This window comes from Mizuhopecten yessoensis, unplaced genomic scaffold (assembly GCF_002113885.1).
Source record: "Mizuhopecten yessoensis strain PY_sf001 unplaced genomic scaffold, ASM211388v2 scaffold6135_1, whole genome shotgun sequence".
Taxonomy (NCBI): Eukaryota; Metazoa; Mollusca; class Bivalvia; order Pectinida; family Pectinidae; genus Mizuhopecten; species Mizuhopecten yessoensis.
This window is the reverse complement of record NW_018406397.1, coordinates 1,616,709-1,640,564: the sequence shown is the minus strand read 5'-3', so window position 1 is coordinate 1,640,564 and position 23,856 is coordinate 1,616,709. Positions and strand designations below refer to the sequence as shown.

The following is a 23,856-nucleotide window of genomic DNA, read 5'->3' as shown; positions in this document are numbered from 1 at the left end:
ATAACAAAAGTTATTATTTGATCCGAAGGATGGATGCCAATTAGGCTATTCTTGGGATTTTGATTTCAGATATTTTCTTTTTCCAATGATGCAGCAATACCTTACTTATAAAATTCTTCTGGTCTAACTTGGGTCGTAGTGACATTAACAATCAGGTTATTACCAGTAAAATAATCAGGGAAAATGAGGGGTCTAAAAAAACAACCTGTGGGCACCCATCCTTCCAGATTTAAACTATATGTCAATAGAAGCAAGGAAGTCTTCCAGTAAAAAGCTTTGCTACTTAATATTTGCTTTGTTATAGAAGTCCTGATAAATTGAGAGCTATATACCATGACATTTAGAGTTTATACACAATTTCAGTAGAAGAAAAAAGCAGTTAGATAAAGACCCTGCAACATCAATGACAAGAATAAGATAAATTTAAATGTTTAATCAAATAAAAAGTATTAATAGTCAGAAGAAAAATAAAAAATAAATCATGTAAAATATATATAAAAATACATTAAGAAAAATCAAATATCTTGTACTGAACCAACAAAATGGCGCCACCACATGCTTTGCTAACATGCACCGAGTGCACTCACTTACCATGATAATTGAGTTGGGTCAAAGTCATATTCCAAAGGGGATTCTTTCCACCTGTCAGGTTTAAATCCAGAAAATTGTTTTTGCTTTTCTTTTTTAACCAAATATCAGAAACTTCCTTCGTTTTCTTTCAAAAGACCATTATCATCCTCGTTATGAACAAAATTAAAATTGATGTCAGAGATACTGACTTGGTCATCAAAAGACAAAGAATGCGACGAGGGGACATCAATAGATTCAATGGGATTAGCGTGTACATATTACAACTGGTAAACAAAATCTTCTTCCCCAGTTTATAAAAAGATTTTCATGGTGAAATTTTTCTCCAATACTGAAAGCTTTTGCATAACAGTGTAAATAAACATAACAGACCAGGATGAAACAACAGGTTAGATGGGGAATTCCAGCAAATATCTAACTCATCAACCTGATCAGCTGAGATCAAACCAGTCCCGATCTAATCAATAAGCAATGCATTTGGCATTAGCTACGTACAGAAATAGTATTTTGAATTTCCACCATGTCAAAAACATACTATGAGGTGTGATAATTAAATTTAAAGGCACCCTTTCACCATCAAAGAACATGGAGATGGACCACCTATCTACCTGGTCATCGATCGTCCGTATTATGACCATGGTGGACCGACAGGTACTTACCATTGATAGGGGGAAGTCTGTTGTTTATAGAGCCGTCTGGTCCCTGGTAACTTATCATGCTGTGTTTGGTGACAGGACCGACACCATTACTACTCCCGTGGAAAATCTGCTCTGGACCCACACTGTTTGTATTTGTTCCCGCATTGCTGGTCTGTTTGAAACAAAGACAATCCATTTCACATCCTGGTTTTGGTTTTTTGTACAACAGTTGCCTCTTTGAAAAAATATGTTAAAATTGCTTTTTAAATGATTTTGTTTTAATTATAATAAAATGTTATGTACAACTCTATTGCATTGCCGCTATAAAACCCGGACAAAATCAGATGACATTCATATCAGTTATGAATGTCATGGCTCATGTGTTGACATCATCATTATTATGATGTCATAATTGCAATGTTGGACACCACTGACCCTCTAAGGAAGATGGATGTTCTATTCATTTAACAAACATACATGATACAAACATTTCTTTAAAATTAAAGCTGAATTTGATAAATAAATTTGAAACAAGATAAATTCAACTAGAAGCGCTAACGTTTCTAATGAAATTTTCAGTTGGCGTTCATACTGATTATGAATGCCATCTGAAAGCAGTTAAATGCTTAAGTACTGGCAAATTTAAATGTACTGAAAAACTAGATACTTATAACTAGACTGCCATTCAGTTGATATTTAATATTTGTATCAGATATCAAACTCAGTGTGGAGTATCAACACACCTTTGTTTCATTGGTTGAGCCATAATACTCATGCTTCACGTTGACAGCGTTACTCTCCCTGCCAGTCGTCGCGTTCAGTCCGCCGTGGATCTCCACGGTTTCTGGTACCACTAAACCTCGCCTGTCCAGCAAACTGTGAAGACATGTTCAGACGTAGTTATATATCTGTGATATAAAACCTCTTTGATTCCTAGTCTTGTCTTCCTAGTCTAGTGCTGTAGATTATCAATACCTCATGTATATGACACACAAAGAACTGCTTTCATTTAAATGGCGAGATGATTAAAAAAAAAAATTAAAAAAAAAAAAAATGTTCATTTTACAAATTTCAACCCCCAAAATTGGGAATTACTCGCAGTATAAATAGAAACTTAAGTATTTGCAAAAATTGAGATACCATGGTGTTTTTACCAAATAATAACTATTGTATATAAAAAGAAAAATCCCCTTGGATTTGCATTGCTGATCATAATTCAAAATTTCCTTACAGACTGGCGTCTTTAATTCTCAATAGTTTTTGTTTTAAAGAATAGAAGCAACTCTCTGAAGCAATCTATCCAACTGCTTTTCTTTTCTAATACAGTAAAACTTCAATATTTAAAGGTGCATAATTTTAGAAGAAATATGACCTTGTGAAAAGTGACCTTGGGAAATGGGACCTTGGGAAATGGGACCTTGTGAAAAGTGACCTTGGGAAAAGTGACCTTGGGAAATGTGACCTTGGATCTATATACTATCTGTACACGATTGCTTTACCTTGGAGGAGTTGGCCCACAAAGCACTACTAAACAGTTTTTCAATATTGACCCCTGGCTGTAGGGATTGAAATTTTCCTGGCCCCTTTTAGCAGAGAAGGATCCTTTGATCTGTAAGAAAAAAATGAACATGAATAAAACGGTGAAAAGTAATTGGTATTCAGCACTAATGTTTGGCCATGAAACAGTATGAAGGTAAGCAAATTAAGATTTTACATAAAGCGATATTGTTACAAAACAGAGTTGGACCTTGGTATAATTTGCTGATTGCTGATTTAAATTCTTTATTTTCATGTATTCAACGTAAATTTCCAAAGAAATCAATACACCAAACATAACGAAAAATGCAATCATCATTATGATTGGTTATCTATTTTTTGATTTGGAGGAAACCAATGTTTCTTGATACTGATGAAAGGTTCATAACCTATGAAAACAAGCATGCGTCTTTGCATTCATGGCAAAAAAAAACCCAACATGCACAGTATGCACAGTAGTGATCAAAATGCAAATATTGGACAGCCTTAAGCTTAAATACAATGCCAGGACACCTTGTGATGAATGCTTAGATAATACATGTATATATATACATTAAATGTGTCTCATAACAGTTCTGAAATATAGACAATTTGTCTTGTTCCAAGAACATTATAGTTAAATACAAACAGTTTGGTATGACATGAAAGCTTTATAATTACAAAATTCCTTGTGTCCTAAAAACTTAAGTAGGAAATCTACAAATGTATTCAATTTATTCACAGGATGTTAGAAGTTGCAATATAAAAACTGTTTTTTTCCAGACATTAAACTTTTGACAGAAGTTAATAATTTCAATGTGTATACACACATCAAAGCATGTCAACTGAACAAAAAAAGTGAATATTAATCAACTGATTACGAAAGAAATTAACAGTTACAAATCCATAAAAGAGCTACATAAAAGATTGTAATTTTTACATCCCTTCATCTGTCTGTATCTCCCTACAGGATATTCTGTAAGTTATTAACTCATTCACCCCTGAAGACACATTTGAACTCTTCCAATTCAGAGGCTGGAATAGTTCATTATGAAATTTCATGGGTGAATGTGTTAAGACAGCTGACCTGAAGTACTTACATCCTCATTGGTTGTTTGTTCTGACGCCACTAAATAGGAATGGAAGCCAGCTAGGCCTACGATTGACCATACACTAAAGAAACACATTACCATCTCTATAACAGTACAGCGGGGTTAAGGAAACTAACTCAACTCAATCACATGCAAAGGTAAAATATTAAAATATCACAGGTAATTGTGGAACAAAAAGGAAAAAAATCTTTGACATTTGCAATTCCATTTTGCCTTTCTACCTCTTTCAACACTATAACACATTTTTTTATAGGTTTATAGTGATCAAATATATATATATTTCTTCTTCAACTACTACTACCCAAATAATCTGGTTGTATAGGTTGCATTTACCTACATAAATCACTATACACATTTTGTATGTTGTGAAGTCTGTTTCTGTTTAGTCTCATTTGTTTTTAAATTACCTCAGTCTGTATTTATATACAAGTAGATATATTAATTTTGAATGCAAACTTCTTCTTAAACAATAATTGGCTGGATATTGATATACATGTTGTAAGGTAAGCCTTTCTAAATTTGTCTTCAGGATGATTTTAATATTACCTACAGTGTTGAAATAGATAGAATATGACACTAGACATGGGATGACAAAATTCAAATGAAACTTATTTCTTGGTTCACAAATCCCTGTGGCAAACAATGGATGCATAAAAAATAAGATGTCAAATACAGCAAGCAATCATTGGAAAATAAAGTTTAAATCAATAAAATATTTGTTTTAGGTAAATCATCTAAAATCCAACCTAAGACAGATATTTTCTGAACTCATTTCTAGTCAGCCCATGTATGTAAACTGTAATTTTACCAGGTAACCTTTGAGTTGACCCACTAGATCAACAGTACAGCAAATATCACCACCTATTGGAGGCCATCCAGAATCCGGGAACTTGTGTGTCATATGAGTTAAGAATGAGTTAAAGCATCAACAAATAAAGAAGCCCTACCAGAACTTTGTTACACCCCAAAGTGTCCCCGCCAATCAGAGGCCGTGGCAGCCAACTTTGTTACAGCCCAAAGTGTCCCTCCCAATCAGAGGCCATGGCAGCCGACTTTGTTACAGCCCAAAGTGTCCCTCCCAATCAGAGGCCATGGCAGCCGACTTTGTTACAGCCCAAAGTGTCCCTCCCAATCAGAGGCCATGGCAGCCGACTTTGTTACAGCCCAAAGTGTCCCTCCCAATCAGAGGCCATGGCAGCCGACTTTGTTACAGCCCAAAGTGTCCCTCCCAATCAGAGGCCATGGCAGCCGACTTTGTTACAGCCCAAAGTGTCCCTCCCAATCAGAGGCCATGGCAGCCGACTTTGTTACAGCCCAAAGTGTCCCTCCCAATCAGAGGCCATGGCAGCCGACTTTGTTACAGCCCAAAGTGTCCCTCCCAATCAGAGGCCATGGCAGCCGACTTTGTTACAGCCCAAAGTGTCCCTCCCAATCAGAGGCCATGGCAGCCGACTTTGTTACAGCCCAAAGTGTCCCTCCCAATCAGAGGCCATGGCAGCCGACTTTGTTACAGCCCAAAGTGTCCCTCCCAATCAGAGGCCATGGCAGCCGACTTTGTTACAGCCCAAAGTGTCCCTCCCAATCAGAGGCCATGGCAGCCGACTTTGTTACAGCCCAAAGTGTCCCTCCCAATCAGAGGCCATGGCAGCCGACTTTGTTACAGCCCAAAGTGTCCCTCCCAATCAGAGGCCATGGCAGCCGACTTTGTTACAGCCCAAAGTGTCCCTCCCAATCAGAGGCCATGGCAGCCGACTTTGTTACAGCCCAAAGTGTCCCTCCCAATCAGAGGCCATGGCAGCCGACTTTGTTACAGCCCAAAGTGTCCCCGCCAATCAGAGGCCATGGCAGCCAACTTTGTTACAGCCCAAAGTGTCCCTCCCAATCAGAGGCCATGGCAGCCAACTTGAATATTAAATATTTTTTTTAATACCACATATACACATGCTCTGCAACACTTATATGAAGTTCATTTAAAACTCTGTGCAGAAAAGTGTGCCCCAAATAATATTTTAGAGACATAAATAATGATACCAGATACAATGATGACCCAAGATCAAAACTATGGAAAGCAACAATTATTTACTCTCAAAGTCCAATTTCTTACAGAGGATTATGAAAAACGTTTGAATTGATGGCAGTGCAGACAAGAAATATCCAAATTCAACAATAGAGTTTTGTCAATATTCCAATCCTAGTCATAGCTTTATTACTGTTATTAATTTCTCTTTTTTTTAAAAATGGGTTCCTGCATTATTCAACAGGGCCTTTATTTCTGCTGATTACCACTATCACAAACAGTTGTCATGAAATTCTGGTATTAAATGATACTTCAGATTCTGTGGTCTTTACCACGCAGATCGCTCCATGATACAGAAAACTACAATCCTAAATATGATTCCAAGCTAAAGAATCCCTAATATCTTGAACCTGTAGCTTAAAGATCATGTATATTTTTACTGATTGTCTGGCAATGTTCAAATTTCAGCGATTGTCAAATCCCTGTAGTACAGGAGAAAACAATGTGTCTGTTTCCAAATGGTATTAGATGATGCAATGTCCTATTGGAGATGTGGGACAAGTGATAGAAAGCCAAACCCGCAGTCTGATCTGATACCTGTATTGTTGTAAACCCTAGACTTTGTCTATCGAAACATGCAGCAATTCCAATAAAATTGTTAATAAATGGGCTCTGTTGTACTTCATGTATTCAGAATATAGAATTAGCCGTGGCACTGTGTCAGTGTTTATGAAATAATGTTTCAATCATCCACAACTCTGCCACAACCTTGAATTCTAAAACAATTGGTGCTGGCTATATATGTAAGACTAGTCCGAATTATTCTGACGTTTTATCGGACTAAGGTAAGACGTGCAAACCAAAGCATGCAAGAGATGAAGATGTGCCTGAACTAGCTAGCTATAGCTGTTATTGAACAAATCATAAAAAAACATTAACAACTAAATTTTGATTATTGATTAAGTACAAAATGGCAGTGCCCCCATTTCAGCCATTGTAGATTGTTTTATTGAATAAAATAAAATTTAAACAAAGACCAAAATCAAATTATATTTTTGAAACAAGAGTATAATGAAGTCATAACTGTACAACACAAATTGCGGTAAATTAGATAAAAGCCGAAGTCACATGATCTACTACTCACATCCTCATTGGTTGTCTGTTCTGAGGAGGCAAGGTAGGTATGGAAACCTGCAAGGCCTATGATTGACCATACCGAGAAGAAGCAGATAATGGCTTCCACGATAGTGCAAATGTTAAGGATGATAAAGGCCGTGTTAGTTGGTAAAGAAGGCTGTAATGTAAATATCCTCACGATGGATGGAAACAAATAACTGTACAATAAACTTCTAATTTCAAAATTGCTAACTTTTGATTGTTTTTATTGGGTTTAACGCCCTGGCAACAACCAAAGTCATATGAAGACAGAATTTCATTAAGAACAATGTATTTTTAAATCATCAAATAAAAAGATTTGAAGATTTTTTTGATTTTTTTTTATAATTTGAAATTATTTGATCCATCGCATGTTAAGGATATTTCCTGCGCCCCAGCAAAGCACCATCACAAGACAGTAGATCTATAGGTATATGTAAGATAAACTACACATACACATCTGCCTTAGTAAACATCAGCTGGGCATTTTGTGAAGGAGTCGTTAGCTGTTATGCAAATAAGTAAATTACTCACATCTTCATTGGTGGTCTGCTCTGATGACACTAAGTAAGAATGGAAGCCTGCGAGGCCTATCACAGACCAGATGGAGAAGAAACATATAATGGCCTCTACGATAGTGACATAGTTAAGGAACAAACCACACCAGTTTTAGTCCAACTGTTTTCTATGAACATCTAAATAAATCTGACAACTACTGCCATTATTATTGTTAGAACTTTTGATATCAGGTAATACACTATTTCGTGTATATATACTCGTGCTAAAATTTTCATATTACTGATATTATCTCTTGAAGAGTAAAGAAATGCCAATTTCTTTTCTCTAAAAGCTGCAATATTTTAAAAGGTGTCCATAAAACAGTTGCCATAAGAATGTATTGTAACATGTGTTGAAAATGAATAAGAATTTATTTCATAAGGATTAATAAAGAAAATCATGTGTATGACCACATAGATGTTAGTTCATGCACTTAAAGAGATTTTAAGAAACGCATGGGTGATTAATTAGTTTTATATTTTTGCATACATTTTAGTAATCCGGACCAATGAACATATAGTCCTGCAGATAGCAAAAGCAATCACCCCATAATTTTTCTGTAATACTGTTTTTGTTAATTATTTAAAACACCTCGGACTAAATCAATAACAAAACCACAAATAGGAGATAGAATACACGACTGTTATGCAGTAGCATTGAGACAGCCTCCATTAAAATTGAGTTTAACAGTAATCATGATTGAAATGCCAAAGTTTTCCACTTCTAGATCTTATTAATAATGAATTGATACATTACAGTACAATGAACATAAGCCTTACATAGCCAGTGATCCGGGTCTGTGTTTAAGTTAGATCAGCTGGCCTCTTAGGCACTGCATGGATCATATCAATTATACCAATTACAGGAGCATTATACAACTACCATCATTCATGGAAAATGTTTCCTAAGCTTAATTTAGATGTAGAAATTTGTTTCTGTTCTTATTTTTACACTACCCGGTATAACCAAAACACTTTAAAATATAACATTATCTTGTAATCCGTAAAATATATGCGTATTGAAAAATCCAGTGATTTCAGTCATACATGTATGCATTGTAGAAAATGTTACAAAAAAGTTATTCAAGTTCCTTTCGAGTTTTCCTGAATTAAAGCAGCAATATGGATAATTTCACAGAAGTAATTGACATTTAGAATCCAGATAAATGCAAGATCCATGTGGTTTTAATGATTGAGTTAGTGTGCAAATGTATGGAAATTGATTAAGAATGTTATCAAAAGAAAGGGAAATTGAAGAGTTGTGGTATCTAACTACTGCCTGGCAAACAAAACAAATTACACTGTAACAAAAAACCAAGGTCACCCCTATCTAATCAAGTTGGTGTCTCATTTCCGAAAACCCCTGATCACGAATTACCAAAACAGTTACACCAATGTATCAGTAATAGGGAAGGAATCAGTCCTATTCTCCAGACTTTGGATCTGGCTGAAAAAGTTGCAATGTATCCGAGATTTTCCTTAAATTCTATTGAAGGATTCCATGAAAACTAGCAGGTATCTCGTCATAAATTATGCCAATTTAATTGACCAATTTGTTTTTTTCTCAACTGGTCAGACTAAATAATTCAATATTACAGCATGTACTGTAAATCCTATGTAAGTGCTAGGCATTATACAATTAGAACACTCATGGTTAAAATTTATGGTTGAATGGTTCATTGGCCCAATCAGGTCACTTACGGCTTGGACAATGTTTAATGATGATACAGCTAAGGGAGGTAAGTTCAGAAAATAAAGTATCAATGCCAAATACATGTGTAAATAGCAACGGTGACCTTGACTATAAAATACAAAAAAAGGCAAGGTACTCTTATACCTTAGTTTTATATGAAGTTGGATGAAAATGCATTAAGAAATGAAGGTGCTAGAGTGATGTCACTGAATTCAAAGTTTATATTTTTATAAATAGTATTGGTGACCTTAGCCTTGACCTTGAATACCTTACAAATTAATCCAAGATGTTCTTGTACTTGAACTTTGTATACGTTTGATCAAAATCTGTTGAGAAACGAAGTTGCTAGTGATTTAACGGAATTGGTCAACACATTTAAATAATGGTGACTTTGACCTTGGAACTCTAAAATATGAACTCATTTGAGCTATAAAGCTTGATCAAAATTTGATAAGATGATCGATATCTGTCAAGAAATGAAGTGGCTAGAGTGATGACATATTGAAACGAGACAGGACAGGTTCAATCCGACAGGGACTGGACAGAATGGTAACAGTGTTTGTAAAAAGGCAGGGGCATAAATGTATATGACAGGGAATAAATCTAAAATCAGTTTAGGAAGAGAAAGCTTTGCCGACTTTTACTACATATTTATGTGATGCTGGTTGATACCATAGACATACAGCATTCACATGCCTCATAATGGTCCCCCGGCTTCACTGTGTATTCCTGTACATCATTCTATGTTACACAGTCAGCAGAACACTTTATGGTTCTGTATCATTATCCCTGAATCAATATGGGTACTGACTTTGCGAGTCAATTTGTTGTTGAATTACAGTCATCTTACAGGTCTGCAGCTATATATGATCTAAAACCTTCTCCAGTAGCAGAGCATCTATGTACATGGTAATAGAAATGATACATTTGCTTATAAATATCCTTCATTCTATAAATGAGACTGGTAAGCCATACAGCGGGAACTCTGAGTGTACCAGTTTTCATTTCTGTTTATCAACATGCTATTTGTTTCCAGTTCAAATATATAATCATAAAAGAAAGAAATATTTTGATATGATGTCATGGGTGCTGATTTCATCCCGATTTTGTTTAAATGGATAAGAGGGAATACTGGTTATCTAGTTATAACCTTACCACATCAATATATGTGAATATCAAACAATAACTGATATTAAGTAAAACGATGATAGTGGAACTCAGTGAGCTGGCACTTTCACAATTTCTGTCACACATACTTGGTGTAGATTTATCTATGGTGGCACTGTCACAAACTCGCTGTCACACATTAATGGATGAAGATTTATCTATGGTGGCACTGTCACAAACTCGCTGTCACACATACTTGGTGTAGATTTATCTATGGTGGCACTGTCACAAACTCGCTGTCACACATAAATGGATGAAGATTTATCTAAGGTGGCACTGTCACAAACTCGCTGTCACACATTAATGGATGAAGATTTATCTATGGTGGCACTGTCACAAACTCGCTGTCACACATACTTGGTGTAGATTTATCTATGGTGGCACTGTCACAAACTCGCTGTCACACATTAATGGATGAAGATTTATCTAAGGTGGCACTGTCACAAACTCGCTGTCACACATTAATGGATGAAGATTTATCTATGGTGGCACTGTCACAAACTCGCTGTCACACATACTTGGTGTAGATTTATCTATGGTGGCACTGTCACAAACTCGCTGTCACACATTAATGGATGAAGATTTATCTAAGGTGGCACTGTCACAAACTCGCTGTCACACATTAATGGATGAAGATTTATCTATGGTGGCACTGTCACAAACTCGCTGTCACACATACTTGGTGTAGATTTATCTATGGTGGCACTGTCACAAACTCGCTGTCACACATTAATGGATGAAGATTTATCTAAGGTGGCACTGTCACAAACTCGCTGTCACACATACTTGGTGTAGATTTATCTATGGTGGCACTGTCACAAACTCGCTGTCACACATTAATGGATGAAGATTTATCTAAGGTGGCACTGTCACAAACTCGCTGTCACACATTAATGGATGAAGATTTATCTATGGTGGCACTGTCACAAACTCGCTGTCACACATACTTGGTGTAGATTTATCTATGGTGGCACTGTCACAAACTCGCTGTCACACATTAATGGATGAAGATTTATCTAAGGTGGCACTGTCACAAACTCGCTGTCACACATTAATGGATGAAGATTTATCTATGGTGGCACTGTCACAAACTCGCTGTCACACATACTTGGTGTAGATTTATCTATGGTGGCACTGTCACAAACTCGCTGTCACACATTAATGGATGAAGATTTATCTAAGGTGGCACTGTCACAAACTCGCTGTCACACATTAATGGATGAAGATTTATCTATGGTGGCACTGTCACAAACTCGCTGTCACACATACTTGGTGTAGATTTATCTATGGTGGCACTGTCACAAACTCGCTGTCACACATTAATGGATGAAGATTTATCTAAGGTGGCACTGTCACAAACTCGCTGTCACACATTAATGGATGAAGATTTATCTATGGTGGTACTGTCACAAACTCGCTGTCACACATACTTGGTGTAGATTTATCTATGGTGACACTGTCACAAACTCGCTGTCACACATACTTGGTGTAGATTTATCTAAGATGGTACTGTCACAAACTCGCTGTCACACATACTTGGTGTAGATTTATCTATGGTGACACTGTCACAAACTCGCTGTCACACATACTTGGTGTAGATTTATCTAAGATGGTACTGTCACAAACTCGCTGTCACACATACTTGGTGTAGATTTATCTATGGTGACACTGTCACAAACTCGCTGTCACACATACTTGGTGTAGATTTATCTAAGATGGTACTGTCACAAACTCGCTGTCACACATACTTGGTGTAGATTTATCTATGGTGACACTGTCACAAACTCGCTGTCACACATACTTGGTGTAGATTTATCTAAGATGGTACTGTCACAAACCCTTTCTATCACACGTTAATGGATGAAGATATATCGCGGCTGGCATATTGTCACACATAATTACTGGGTGTAGATTTAATATGACCTGGCACTGACACAAACACACTGTCACTCATGGGTGAATATTTATCTTAACTGGAACCCACACATATATTGAATAACTGGTATAGATTATCTGAGCTGGCATACTTTCCAAAACACTTTCCGTCACACATAATTTAATGGTTGTAGATTTAACTCTAGTTTTCAGCTGGTAATAAAAATTAACTAATCAATACAAATTTATTCATTTTGATGTCAGACTGTTAAACAGAACATCTAATAAAGCCCAAATCTAGTAGGGGGGGCTTAATAGTGCTGAAATCTATAGAAAACCATGTCATGTCACTGTGTAACTATAACAGTAGCTGTGTCTCCTGATGTCTAATGAACAGGCTGTGTAGAAACAGGCCATTTCTAACCAGCTATTACATGGAAAACAGACTAACTGAACATTATTGATCTGAGCCCATTGGCTGTGTAATATAACTGCTTGTATAAGCCCTTAATCATTTCAAAAAAGAACCTGTTCGGAAATAGGTATACAGATCTTCATTTATCTAGGGACATATATATTCTACTGGATTTTTTGGTGTCTATTTTTATATCCTTTAGTAGATGTACTGCAAGTTTGTTTTGGGAGTTCTGAAAATTGGTGCGAAATTCTAAAGGTTAGAATGTTAACCTGTAGTCTTCCTTCCATGTACTTAACTCATTCACCCCTACATGTTTAAACTGGACTTACCAAGTCTTTGATTTGGTCAGGTTCAAATGTGACTTTAGGGGTGAAGGGTTAAGAAACTTAACAGATAAACTATTCTTTCAATTACTGTTTTCAATGGACTAAATGCAATGAACATTCTTCTGACTGTAAAGATTAAGAATAACATAAAATTTCAAAACACAGGAATATCCTAACCTGATAAGAGATATTTCATCTACAGATTAAAAAAATAAATAATAATATATATATATAACATGAAAAATTTCAAATATTGGAAGATTTCAATGTTTTTAAACAGAACCACTGATAGAATTATATATGGAAATTTAAAACTTGATAAAGAACATTATTAAATTGTAGATCTAGAAGTTAAGTTTATTTTTTAATAATTACACCCTTATATAATAGATTATATAATTGGGTACATTAGAGCTATTTAGCCTATAAGCTGAGAGCAAAGTTAAATACTACCCACACATCAATATTTGTGTGCCTTCCTTATAAATAAACAAGGGGCCAGTACTCCGGATGTTAGATGCACGACTTCATAAGAAGGAAAACGGATAGAAAATGAGGAACCAAACGTAGGGAGAAGACAGTTTTGAAATACAATAAGGGCAATAACTCTGAAAAATAATAATGAGACCAGTATGCTACCAAGTATCGGAAAGAGGGCCTAGTTGTCTGGACAAATCTGTATCTACCGGTACAAATGGACATTCTGATTCCAATATATCCCTGGCCTTGTTGCTGGGGGATTGTAAGAAAGACAGTGATCAAAAATATATCCATGAAAACAGTGCTCTAAGTCCTACAGTAATGTGTGATGTAGATTAAAGGCATGTTACTGTAGAAAGATCTTGCTCCAAAAGATGAAACTCATAAAATCGGGTCTAGAAATTGCCATGTATTTTTCATCACGAGTCTTGGGACACATTGCTAAGTTTTTGGTTTAAATTGATCATCCATGTCCAAAACTGTCTGTTCTATTAATGTTCTAGTTCTACAGTCAATATCCTTTCCAGTGCAGAGACGGAATAGCCCACATATAGGTACAGCCACACACAATAGAATGGCTTCTTATCCAGAGAACTTAGTCTTCAAAGTTCACAAAATCAATTCTACCCACAAATTCATGTTCATGTAAATCTTAATTAATAAAGCAATTTGTCTAAATGATACTGGGATACTATTTTGTGCAGACCAATGATTAAAAGATTTAATGTACAACAATTTCCTTGAAAGGTAGAGTATTATGTACGAAGTACATTTAGATAACTATATTCGTGTTTCTACGGTAGAAGCTAATTAACAACAAGAACTGTTTAGGGATTATCTGCACAACATGGAAAGATAACTTTAACAGTATAACTTCTGTAGTTGTGATTTCCTGATCATTAGCCTGCACCTGATGCCCAACCACAATTAAGTTCCACCATCTCAAGCGGCCTTAATTACCATGAGCCGTTCCTGCTGAACAACAGAGCTCCATTGTCAGAGACAATCCTAGAACAGCTTTGAGTTCAGGAGCTCTTGCTTTGACATTAAAAAATTCTCAATATTATATAATGAACAGCTTATAACTCTGTATGTCCCAATAATGGTTATAACTCATAAGCACAAAAGATTTGTAGCCTGCAAGCTAACCTATTTTTCCTGTTACTTTCCTGTATTCTGAGAATTGACTGAAGACGCTGTTATAACCTTGTTTAAGACATCTTTGTACAGAACACTTGTATAAAGTTTTATCCAATCAAATCAATGATGGCAGTAGTGTAAAGCAACTAATCATGAATGTGTGATGTACCTGGTATGTTACATACAAGCTGGACAAATATCTCACAATTTTAGTGTTAGCTTCGTGAAAACTTACTTCTGAAAAGTTCCTCATAATGTGGGACACATTTTTTAAGATTTGTCATCGCCCCACAAAGAAACACCCAAAAAAACCTGGTTAATCCAAATAGAGAAAAGATAACTCCAATTGTGTTCATATTGACTCCAGTCATTGACAGGTCTAAATCACAGATGGACATGGGCAATGCTACCAATCCGCATACCAGAATTTTTCATGGCGACGGCATAAAAATTAACAACTTTTGACGAGCATGCAATAGAAAAACTCATTAACTGTCTTACACAGGTCATTAAAATAGTTCATATATATAAATGCATATGAAAATGTAGACAATGTTATAGATATTTTACATGTTTAATTTTCCAATATTGTTTTGAATTTAAAAAGGATATCTAGCTGGAGAATCCCTCATTGCGTGGAGGAAATTGTCCTTCTGTGAACCTGAAAACATAGAAACAGTATTGTAAACAATTAAGAGCAATGTAATTCATGACACGAGTAAAAATACATTGATCTCAAACTTAAATATGAGATACAACTGCAAAATAAAATCTATTTATTTCTGTTAGAAAATCACGCTGATATTATTTTAATGTTGCGATCTTAGGCAATAATATATATGTATTCAAGCTGAAAATATAAAGCATGTGCTAAGCCTGTGATAATTTAACTCAGAACAACTGTTTTATGTATCAGGTGTTGGACATTAACATAACAGCTTTTACAATAAGATGAAATTGAAAATATTTGTTGTTTTAATCAGTTTTACAGAGGCACGGTACTGTCCTTGTTCCAGTTTACTCAGCTGTTGGGCAGTGCTAGAATTGTTAAATACTAGCTGTGAGCGCTGAAATGGCAGCACTGGCTGTATATGCTCCCCAGGGAGTTGAGAAAGGTATTGGCTGGTTGCAAAGGCCCTATAACCATGGATAATAATATGAACGAGGTTGTGATAAAGCGGTATATAAGAACCTCAAATTATTATTAGTAGTAGTAGTAGTAGTACACATATCACATGTATATATAATGTAGGTTTTATGAAGGCAACACTGGGTCAAATTACTGGTTTGCAGTTCAAATTCCAACATGAATATCAAATATGAGTCAAAGGTGATTTGCATAAAATCAATAGAGCAATTAAGTAGCTGTGTTGACTTTCACACAGTGTAACCTCAATGATGTCTGCAGCAAAATCTGGGAATACCATAAGGAGAAAGGTTTGTTCAGCTCACAAAGGTGTTCAGATCCCACTAAAGGTTCAACTATATCAAAATGTGATACATGTATACACTTTGTACTATGTACTAGACCTAGATGTTAACAAAAACTGTATATGGGAAATGTTTTCGCTCAGTCAAACTTTTGCCCTTTGCCACTGAAATCAATTTTTCCCTTCACATGTCATTACTATGGATATATTATGTTGTTTACTTTTAATTGCAGTAATGATCATTTTGCCCTCATCATGAAGGGGGAAAAAGGCGAAAAATTAAATTGCACTGATATTTTCCAGGTATACAGTAGTATAAATTGTTTGCTAAACCGTAGAACTAATAAACTTTTACGTCATCCAGATAAGCCTCGATTCACTTTAGACATTTTGATCTATTAATTACAAATACAAGTTTATCTTAGAATCACTTTAGACATTTTGATCTATTAATTACAAATACAAGTTTATCTTAGAATCAATGTTAATTGAAGTTGGACCACTTGCTGTTAAGGTTGTCAAACATATTGGTTTGTATTTGTGACTCAGCTTAAACGGAACACTGTATTATCTGAAAACCTGTTTAAACCAGATATCTAACTAAGTTCCATAGCATACCCGCTATATTATCATCTGAAAACCTGTCCAAGCCTGAATCTGTGAACTCAAACATTGGTTGTGGTTTTGTGCAGGCTTAATGGTACAATGACCAATATCTCATCTAAACGTTTCCAGATTACATAGAACTAGATATGTGTGATAAAACAGCTCATTCTATTGCTGCTGTCTGACCTGTTTATAACCCGGACTGACCACCCCAGTTTTAAATAATCAATAATCTGTACTTGGTACAGCTTGGATACAGAATGTAGCCTATTAAGAGATTTTACAGACAGCAGTTGATAAACTACTGTGTGTTAAGTTCGAGGATGCTCTGTTTCTGGTGCAGTGATGCAGACACAGAGCTGTGCAATATGCTGTATGGCATTACGTGTACAAAAGGTACAACGTTGTCTGGCTAGCTGATCTCCGGGGACCAGTGTACATTGTGTAGCCTCAAAACATTATCCAAACTCACTGCCATCATTTACGTTATGACAGAACTAGAAGGTTAGCATGCTGGTTGTGCCCCAAAGTCTTCTATTTGAATTTTTTCTGCATTTTTAACAACTGCTTTTAAACATATGCAAAAAAGGTAGAACAAACCTTTTTCAATTTTGTCTTTCTTTTCACTTACAACAATTCCGATATAGGTTTCCTATGATACAACACCATACCCCTTTTATAACACCAAAATATTGCTGGACAAATGACGACAGTATAACAATGATTTACCGAAGTATTTTTTCTAATTGCTCTGTTGTCTCTACAGGTAATTAACTCATTCACCCCTAAAATTTCATAATGGACAATTCCAACCTTTGAATTGGAAGAGTTCAAATGTGTCTTCAGGGATGAATGAGGTAAAACTCTTACGACAGATTTATGTATGTTAGTCTAGATAACAATACAGAAATGAAATAATTTGAAAAAAGAAAAAGAAAGGCTATTGAAACCTTAATTCTACAATGAAACGTTTAATGTAACTGGCAGTGCTTTGGATAACCACTAGGCTTTGCATATTGTACAACACACGCAAAACAATCAATATAACGTGATGCTGATCGCGGATTGTTTAACATTTATTAGATTACCAAAGCCAGAGATAAAAATGTTCTGTTGCTACATAACCATAAAAATCGTTTTTGCTTTACAAAGGAAATGGTTTGTGAAAAAGCTGCTCCGTATTATTTTTATGGGGTTTTATTCAAATTCTGCTGCATTTATGATGAAAGGGGGTGGGAGTTTGTCCGTCTGCACAATTTACACTAGTTCTTTTCTGAATTGATTTTGATGTTAATAAATATCCAGTTTTATGAAAGTAACATTACGGGAAGGAGATTATACTCTAGTGAATTTTAGGTAAAAAGTTATAGGTTCTATGTTACTTGTAATTAACTAACAGCAGAGCATCTTGTATGGATAAAATTGGAAGTTGCTCTTTAGGGCAAAAAATCTTCAATATTAGTCTTTGTTTTGCTTCAATGGTAAGCTTATCGCAGACCTAAACAAGGATACTGTGATTATTGGTACGTCCTTATTCCTTGAAGTATATCCTAACACAAGATTTATTTACCAACATAATGTAATAAATAAGTAGCAAGAGCTTAATTTGAAGCCTGAAGAATATAATACTTACGTAAAATTAAATGTGTTAGCACACAGGCAAATATGTAGATACACAGAATGGAAAGTGACAGTATAAACAAGTAAAAGTAGCGATAATTCCTCTTTCCCACACAGTTTCCTACCCAAGGGCAGTGGTGGTCGAACCGCTCTGAAAAGACACAACATTGGAAAATCTCAGTATTTTGGGAAAACCATCTTTAGGATACAGCTGAAAGAAAACATTTGTTTCCATTGCATTTATATACAATAAACTAGAAAATGTCTGTAAGACATAAATGCCCCGCCCATGGATGGGACGAGACGGGACGGACATGGGCAACACTATATGCCCCCCCATTTTATGGCAGTGGCATAATTAAGGATCTAAGCTCTATACATACATTACTATAACATCAAGTTTCCAACGGAGTTTCACTCCTATTAAGACACAGTAGAATATCTTTTGATCTATTAGTGTAAATTGTCTGCTAATTAGCTAATGGATTAATAATGCCTGAAAGGTATATGTATACAAGTAGAATAGTGACAGCATTCCATTACATCATTACAACACATTTTTATTTCATATAGTGCTAATTGCTAATTAAGATTCAAGGGAGACAACTGTAACACAAGTTATGGGCATGCTTTTCTGTACTAACTTTATTCTAATTACAGACAAAAGGCAATCATTTTAAGACAATAATGTTAAAACAATAATGTCTTCAATCTGAGAACGAAATATTGAACGATTGTGTGAAAAGCAAGAGAGAAGAAATACTCCAGTTGTACCTCAATCAGAACCATGGCGTTGCATCACTATTCTAAACACATTCAAACACAAGAATTCGAAAGTAGGTTCAATATTATATAACTAAAAGGTCTTTTCAGTACATGATCAGCCAATCAGTGTTAATAAGTATTAATTTAGACCTCGAAGAATTGACACAATCGATATATCTGAGGTCATGACCATGAGTTGTCATGCAAACTTGATGTAATATGAAGGGTTTTATTTAATGAATGCAAAAATTATGAATATCAATACTTGGTGGTTGTGAGTCAGGACACAGTTCAATATTTAAGTGATAATGAATTCAGAACAGACAGGGTGGGGCTTTTTATCATACACATCATCCACTTTGGGTTGCAGAATGTGTTGCTCAAATACATTTTTAATGTAATTCATTATCAATTCATAGCCATAAATGATAGTTGGTAAACCACATGCTGATGTAGGAAATGACTCAAGGCGACGATTTGTCATCACTGTTTCCCACTTCCATCATGATGCTGGATCATAACTAATCAATATTTATAACTAGCCACTTGACTGAAGAATGTATACTCCTGCCCAGCTCAATACTGGCTGCAGTGTCAATGTATATAATCATTTAACAATATAAAAACTCCAAACACCATTTTGTGCTCTGTCTTGTTTCTATAGATAAAATTGTACGATATGACTTTATTTTGGTTTTATTTTGTTTAACCTCTCATTACAGCTAATTAAGGTCATTTAAGGATGTAAAGGCCTACCTCCATGTGTGTAATGTATGCATGCTTGTGTGAACCAGTGCTGGATGGAACCAGGGTATGTTGGTGCATTTGCCTCCTTGCAATAGTGTGGATCTGATGCTTGCTTTAGAGTGCTTCCTCACTGACATTCCATGCCAAAGGCACCCAGCACAGTATTCCATCCTGTCACATTATACTAACAGTGGGTTAACCAGTTGTCATTATCTTTAAATACATTCATTTTAGCAATAACAACTACCACTTTTAAGGACTTTGGTATGATGTCCCTGCCTGGAGACAGAAACCAATACCTATTCTAATTGGGCAAATGTTCAACATTAAGGCCAAAAGTGAGACAAACATATTGCCAAGCAAGACACTAGGAAACAAATAAGTTGTTAGGAAATGTCTTCAGTAATGACTTGACAAGTATTACATAGTGATGAAATCAGATATGTGAAGTTAGATCATACGTATACCTGCCAAGTCACATGCATCTGCACAGGTCATCCTTCACATGACTTATCTATGTCATGTGCAGATTGTAGTATAATTTTAATATCCTGTATTTCATTGATTACATTACTACGATATTGCTACTATTTGAAGACTACCTATCAAATGCTTAAATATTGATAAGAAAAGGAATACTACCAGTAGTATATTAAGGGGCAAAGTTTGATAGTTTACATTACATACAACAGTCTACTGATTTTGTAGACTTTGAAAAGTTTATAATTACATCCCAGCAAGCAAAGTTGCAATGAACAGGCTTGATGTGCATTCTAACTCTCTAATGACCCTCATTTCGTTGTTCGGAACTTGGCAGGTATGGTAACTATGGTTTAAGAACTAGTTCTTCATTCCTTCATGACTTCAAAATGTTATACAAACCAATCAAAATAGGTGCATTACACTTTAACATAAATATATATACAAAGTCATTTGTTTGGTGAGATAGTTTGAAATGTGTAACCTTTCACCCTTAATTATTATTATCATTATCAATGCTTAACGGCCCATCAACACAGGATAGGTCATTAGGGCCAACAAATGGTCAAAAAAACCAAATGCTAAATAAAAACGTCAATCCAAACTTAAAGGTAAAAGACAAACGTCAAATTGAATATTGAAAGTGGCTATGTTGACTCCAATTTTATTAAAAAGACCAACAGCTTTTAGATAGCCTAAAATTGAAGAGACAGTGAAAAGAGATTTAAGACATGTAATGTTATTATAGAAATGTTCTCGAGTTGACTGAAGGTCGATACAATCTAGTAATAAGTGCTTTACTGTAAATTGTTCCTGACACGCTATGCATTGAGGCTGGACTTCACGTTTTAATAAATAACAATGGTTAATGTATGAATGACCCATGAATGACCCATCCAGAGACCGGCAAGGACAACCTTGTCTCAGCGCCTACAACCTTGACTGGTGATCATGATGAACTTGATATGCTACCGTAATTAATATAGAACTTGATATGCTACCATAATTAAACATGGTGTAAATTTTAAAAGATAAACCTTTACAGGGATTCATGAGATGTCTTGTACACATTTTTTTTACAATGGGCACACACAGATAAGGTTGCTTGCATTATATACATATCGCCATGAAGTGTGTGTGGGTGGGGTATGATAAAACAGATCTATAACTTAAAGTAATTCTATGTAAATATGAGGCCATGCCAAAATTGATATACATAAATATAAACCAGTCTCCACTGTGTTATACTTCACCAAACTTACATTAATATTAAGGCTCCCTAACAAAGATGAAGACTTTTAATGCCGCTATGCAGAGATAAAGAGACTGCATTAGATATAGGGAGTATAATAATAATCGTGATCCATATAAATCTTAATAGAAAATTATTAATTTACTTAGAAAACTACAAGGAAAAGATGTATATAACACAGAATGAATATTGTGATATAACGTAATCGAAATTTGACAAAAATCTGGATTAGCCTCTTAATACAGACAATTGGTGGATCACTGCTGGCATGGCATGACCGTGCCTGTATAACCTGACACCAGCATGGAAAATTCAAGCTAACAACTAATAACAGAAATCAATGAGAATCAGACGGAGCGATCTATAAATGGGAAGGCAGGTTGCAGAAACCTTATTGATTAAGATCTGGTATTTCTGGTCTTATTGATCAGACACTGAAACTTTTTCTTTGCTTCAGACAGAATCCAAGAGTTTTTAAACGGTTGTTTGTTTAAAATCAGGTGTATAACTGAATGTGCCAAATAACCTGCCTAACAAAATATTTTTAATTACGAACTATTCAATCTAGCTACTTGTGCACTGTATGACCCTGATCAAATGTAGAACTCGGTACATACTGTACAAAAATGTGATCACATAGTCGTCTCCCACGTCATACGTACAGAACATGTATGCAGGATCCGTACACAAGTTGATTTGGTTGGCATTTCACTCATAAGCTTGATGTCACAAGACATCGGATAGATCAGATGGACTTTATCAAGTCTCAGTTCCTGATTTTTCAGCCATTTAAGAAAAGGCATCTCTATATTTAACAAAAAATATTTTGTATAGACTTTCTAATTTAGCACTTAATTTTTTGAAAAAACAGAGAGAAGTAATTAGGAGGGTCCAATTTCAGTTTTGAAAGGCCCAGTCAGGGCTCAATGGACCTCTCAAGGTCGGAAAATCTTTGCAATTAAACTTAATTGATTGTGATGTCTTCACCCAAAATCCAATTTCCTCGCAATTACAAATATAAAATTTTAATTATTTATAAGATTTTTTTTATTCTCAAGTTTTATCAGATAAGAAATGTCAGGACAAACAAACGAAGCTTTAGCCAAAAAAATTCTTATACGTAAATTGATAAGAAATCAATATGATCTGGACTTGAGAATATTTTGTAGGAGAATTAAGTCTTAAGTGATTTTAATACAAAAGAACACTACAGAACAAAGTATATACAACCTTTAAAGGTTGAACAACATGTCTATGGAGAATGATGGCTTAGTATCAAGTCAGAACCTGAAACACTACAAATTCTGTATCCATATTCCAATTAACAAATAATCTGTCTTGAAGCCTTATATCATCCATGGTCTGCGATAGAGGTGTCAGAAATGTCAGGATGTTTGCATTCAAAGTCTGTGAGATTTCCTGTATCCTTTGGAGGCCTATAGCTAGAGCTACACAAATTATACCAGCATCAAGCAGTTAGCTGTGTCCTAAATTCTTCACACTGGCTTGCTTTCAGTACATGAGATTTGTGGCCATCTATATATATACAGTACATTTCACCTAATATCACATCGCTTAATGTCACTTTTCGGTTATTATCATGTTTTTTTGATGCACCGTTTTTCCTGCTATATCATCTATGCAATTCAATTCTTTTATTATCACCTGATTTTATGTCGATTTCTCTTAATATCACTTTAGTTTGGTCACAGTCACTTAACAAGAGGCCCAATGGGCCTGTATCGCTCACCTGGTATAAAACTCACACTTGTAACCTTAAAAGTGATCTAAAATAAAGCTACAGGCAAAATATCAGTATTTATGATTGAAAGTCAAACAAAGTCATTATGTTGAACACATTGTATAGCCTTTCATCTCAGGATGCAACTTGCAAAGTATAAACATCCTGGGACCCATGGTTATTCGTAAGAGGTTGTTTAAAGATTTTAAACAAATATGACCCCTGTGACCTTGAATATAAGTCAAAGTCATTCACTTTAACAAACATAGTAGTCCTTGATCCCAGCATATGCTGCTAACTAAATATCAACATCCTGAGCCTTTTGGTTATTCAGAACAAGTTGTTCAAATATTTTAAACATATTTGCTCCTTGTGACCTTGAATATTATTCAAGGTCATACATTTAAACAAACTTGGTAGCCCTTGATCCTAGTATGCTACTGACTAAATATCATCACCCAGGGCATTTTGGTTATTCAGAAGAAGTTGTTTAAAGTTTTTAACATATTTGACCCCTGTGACCTTGAATATGGG

The 23,856-nt window shown here is 35.3% G+C and overlaps 1 protein-coding gene across 5 annotated transcripts in view; it reads right to left on the bottom strand.

The window, feature by feature from the left end:
- The window catches only part of LOC110451564 (palmitoyltransferase ZDHHC9-like), a 48,275-nt gene that overhangs the window by 11,096 nt on the left and 13,323 nt on the right, over positions 1–23,856 (bottom strand). For 2 of the 5 annotated variants that reach the window (XM_021499655.1, XM_021499659.1), the window contains exons 4-10: positions 18,351–18,488; positions 15,294–15,342; positions 7,560–7,662; positions 2,726–2,835; positions 1,970–2,102; positions 1,248–1,398; positions 592–642 (exon numbers count right to left, since the gene is read on the bottom strand). In XM_021499655.1, coding sequence (XP_021355330.1) covers positions 592–642; positions 1,248–1,398; positions 1,970–2,102; positions 2,726–2,835; positions 7,560–7,662; positions 15,294–15,342; positions 18,351–18,488 — 735 coding nt within the window. Of the gene's footprint in view, positions 1–591; positions 643–1,247; positions 1,399–1,969; positions 2,103–2,725; positions 2,836–3,841; positions 3,945–7,014; positions 7,118–7,559; positions 7,663–15,293; positions 15,343–18,350; positions 18,489–23,856 lie in introns of all 5 variants that reach the window. The other 3 variants (XM_021499657.1, XM_021499656.1, XM_021499658.1) reach the window with 3 other exon arrangements.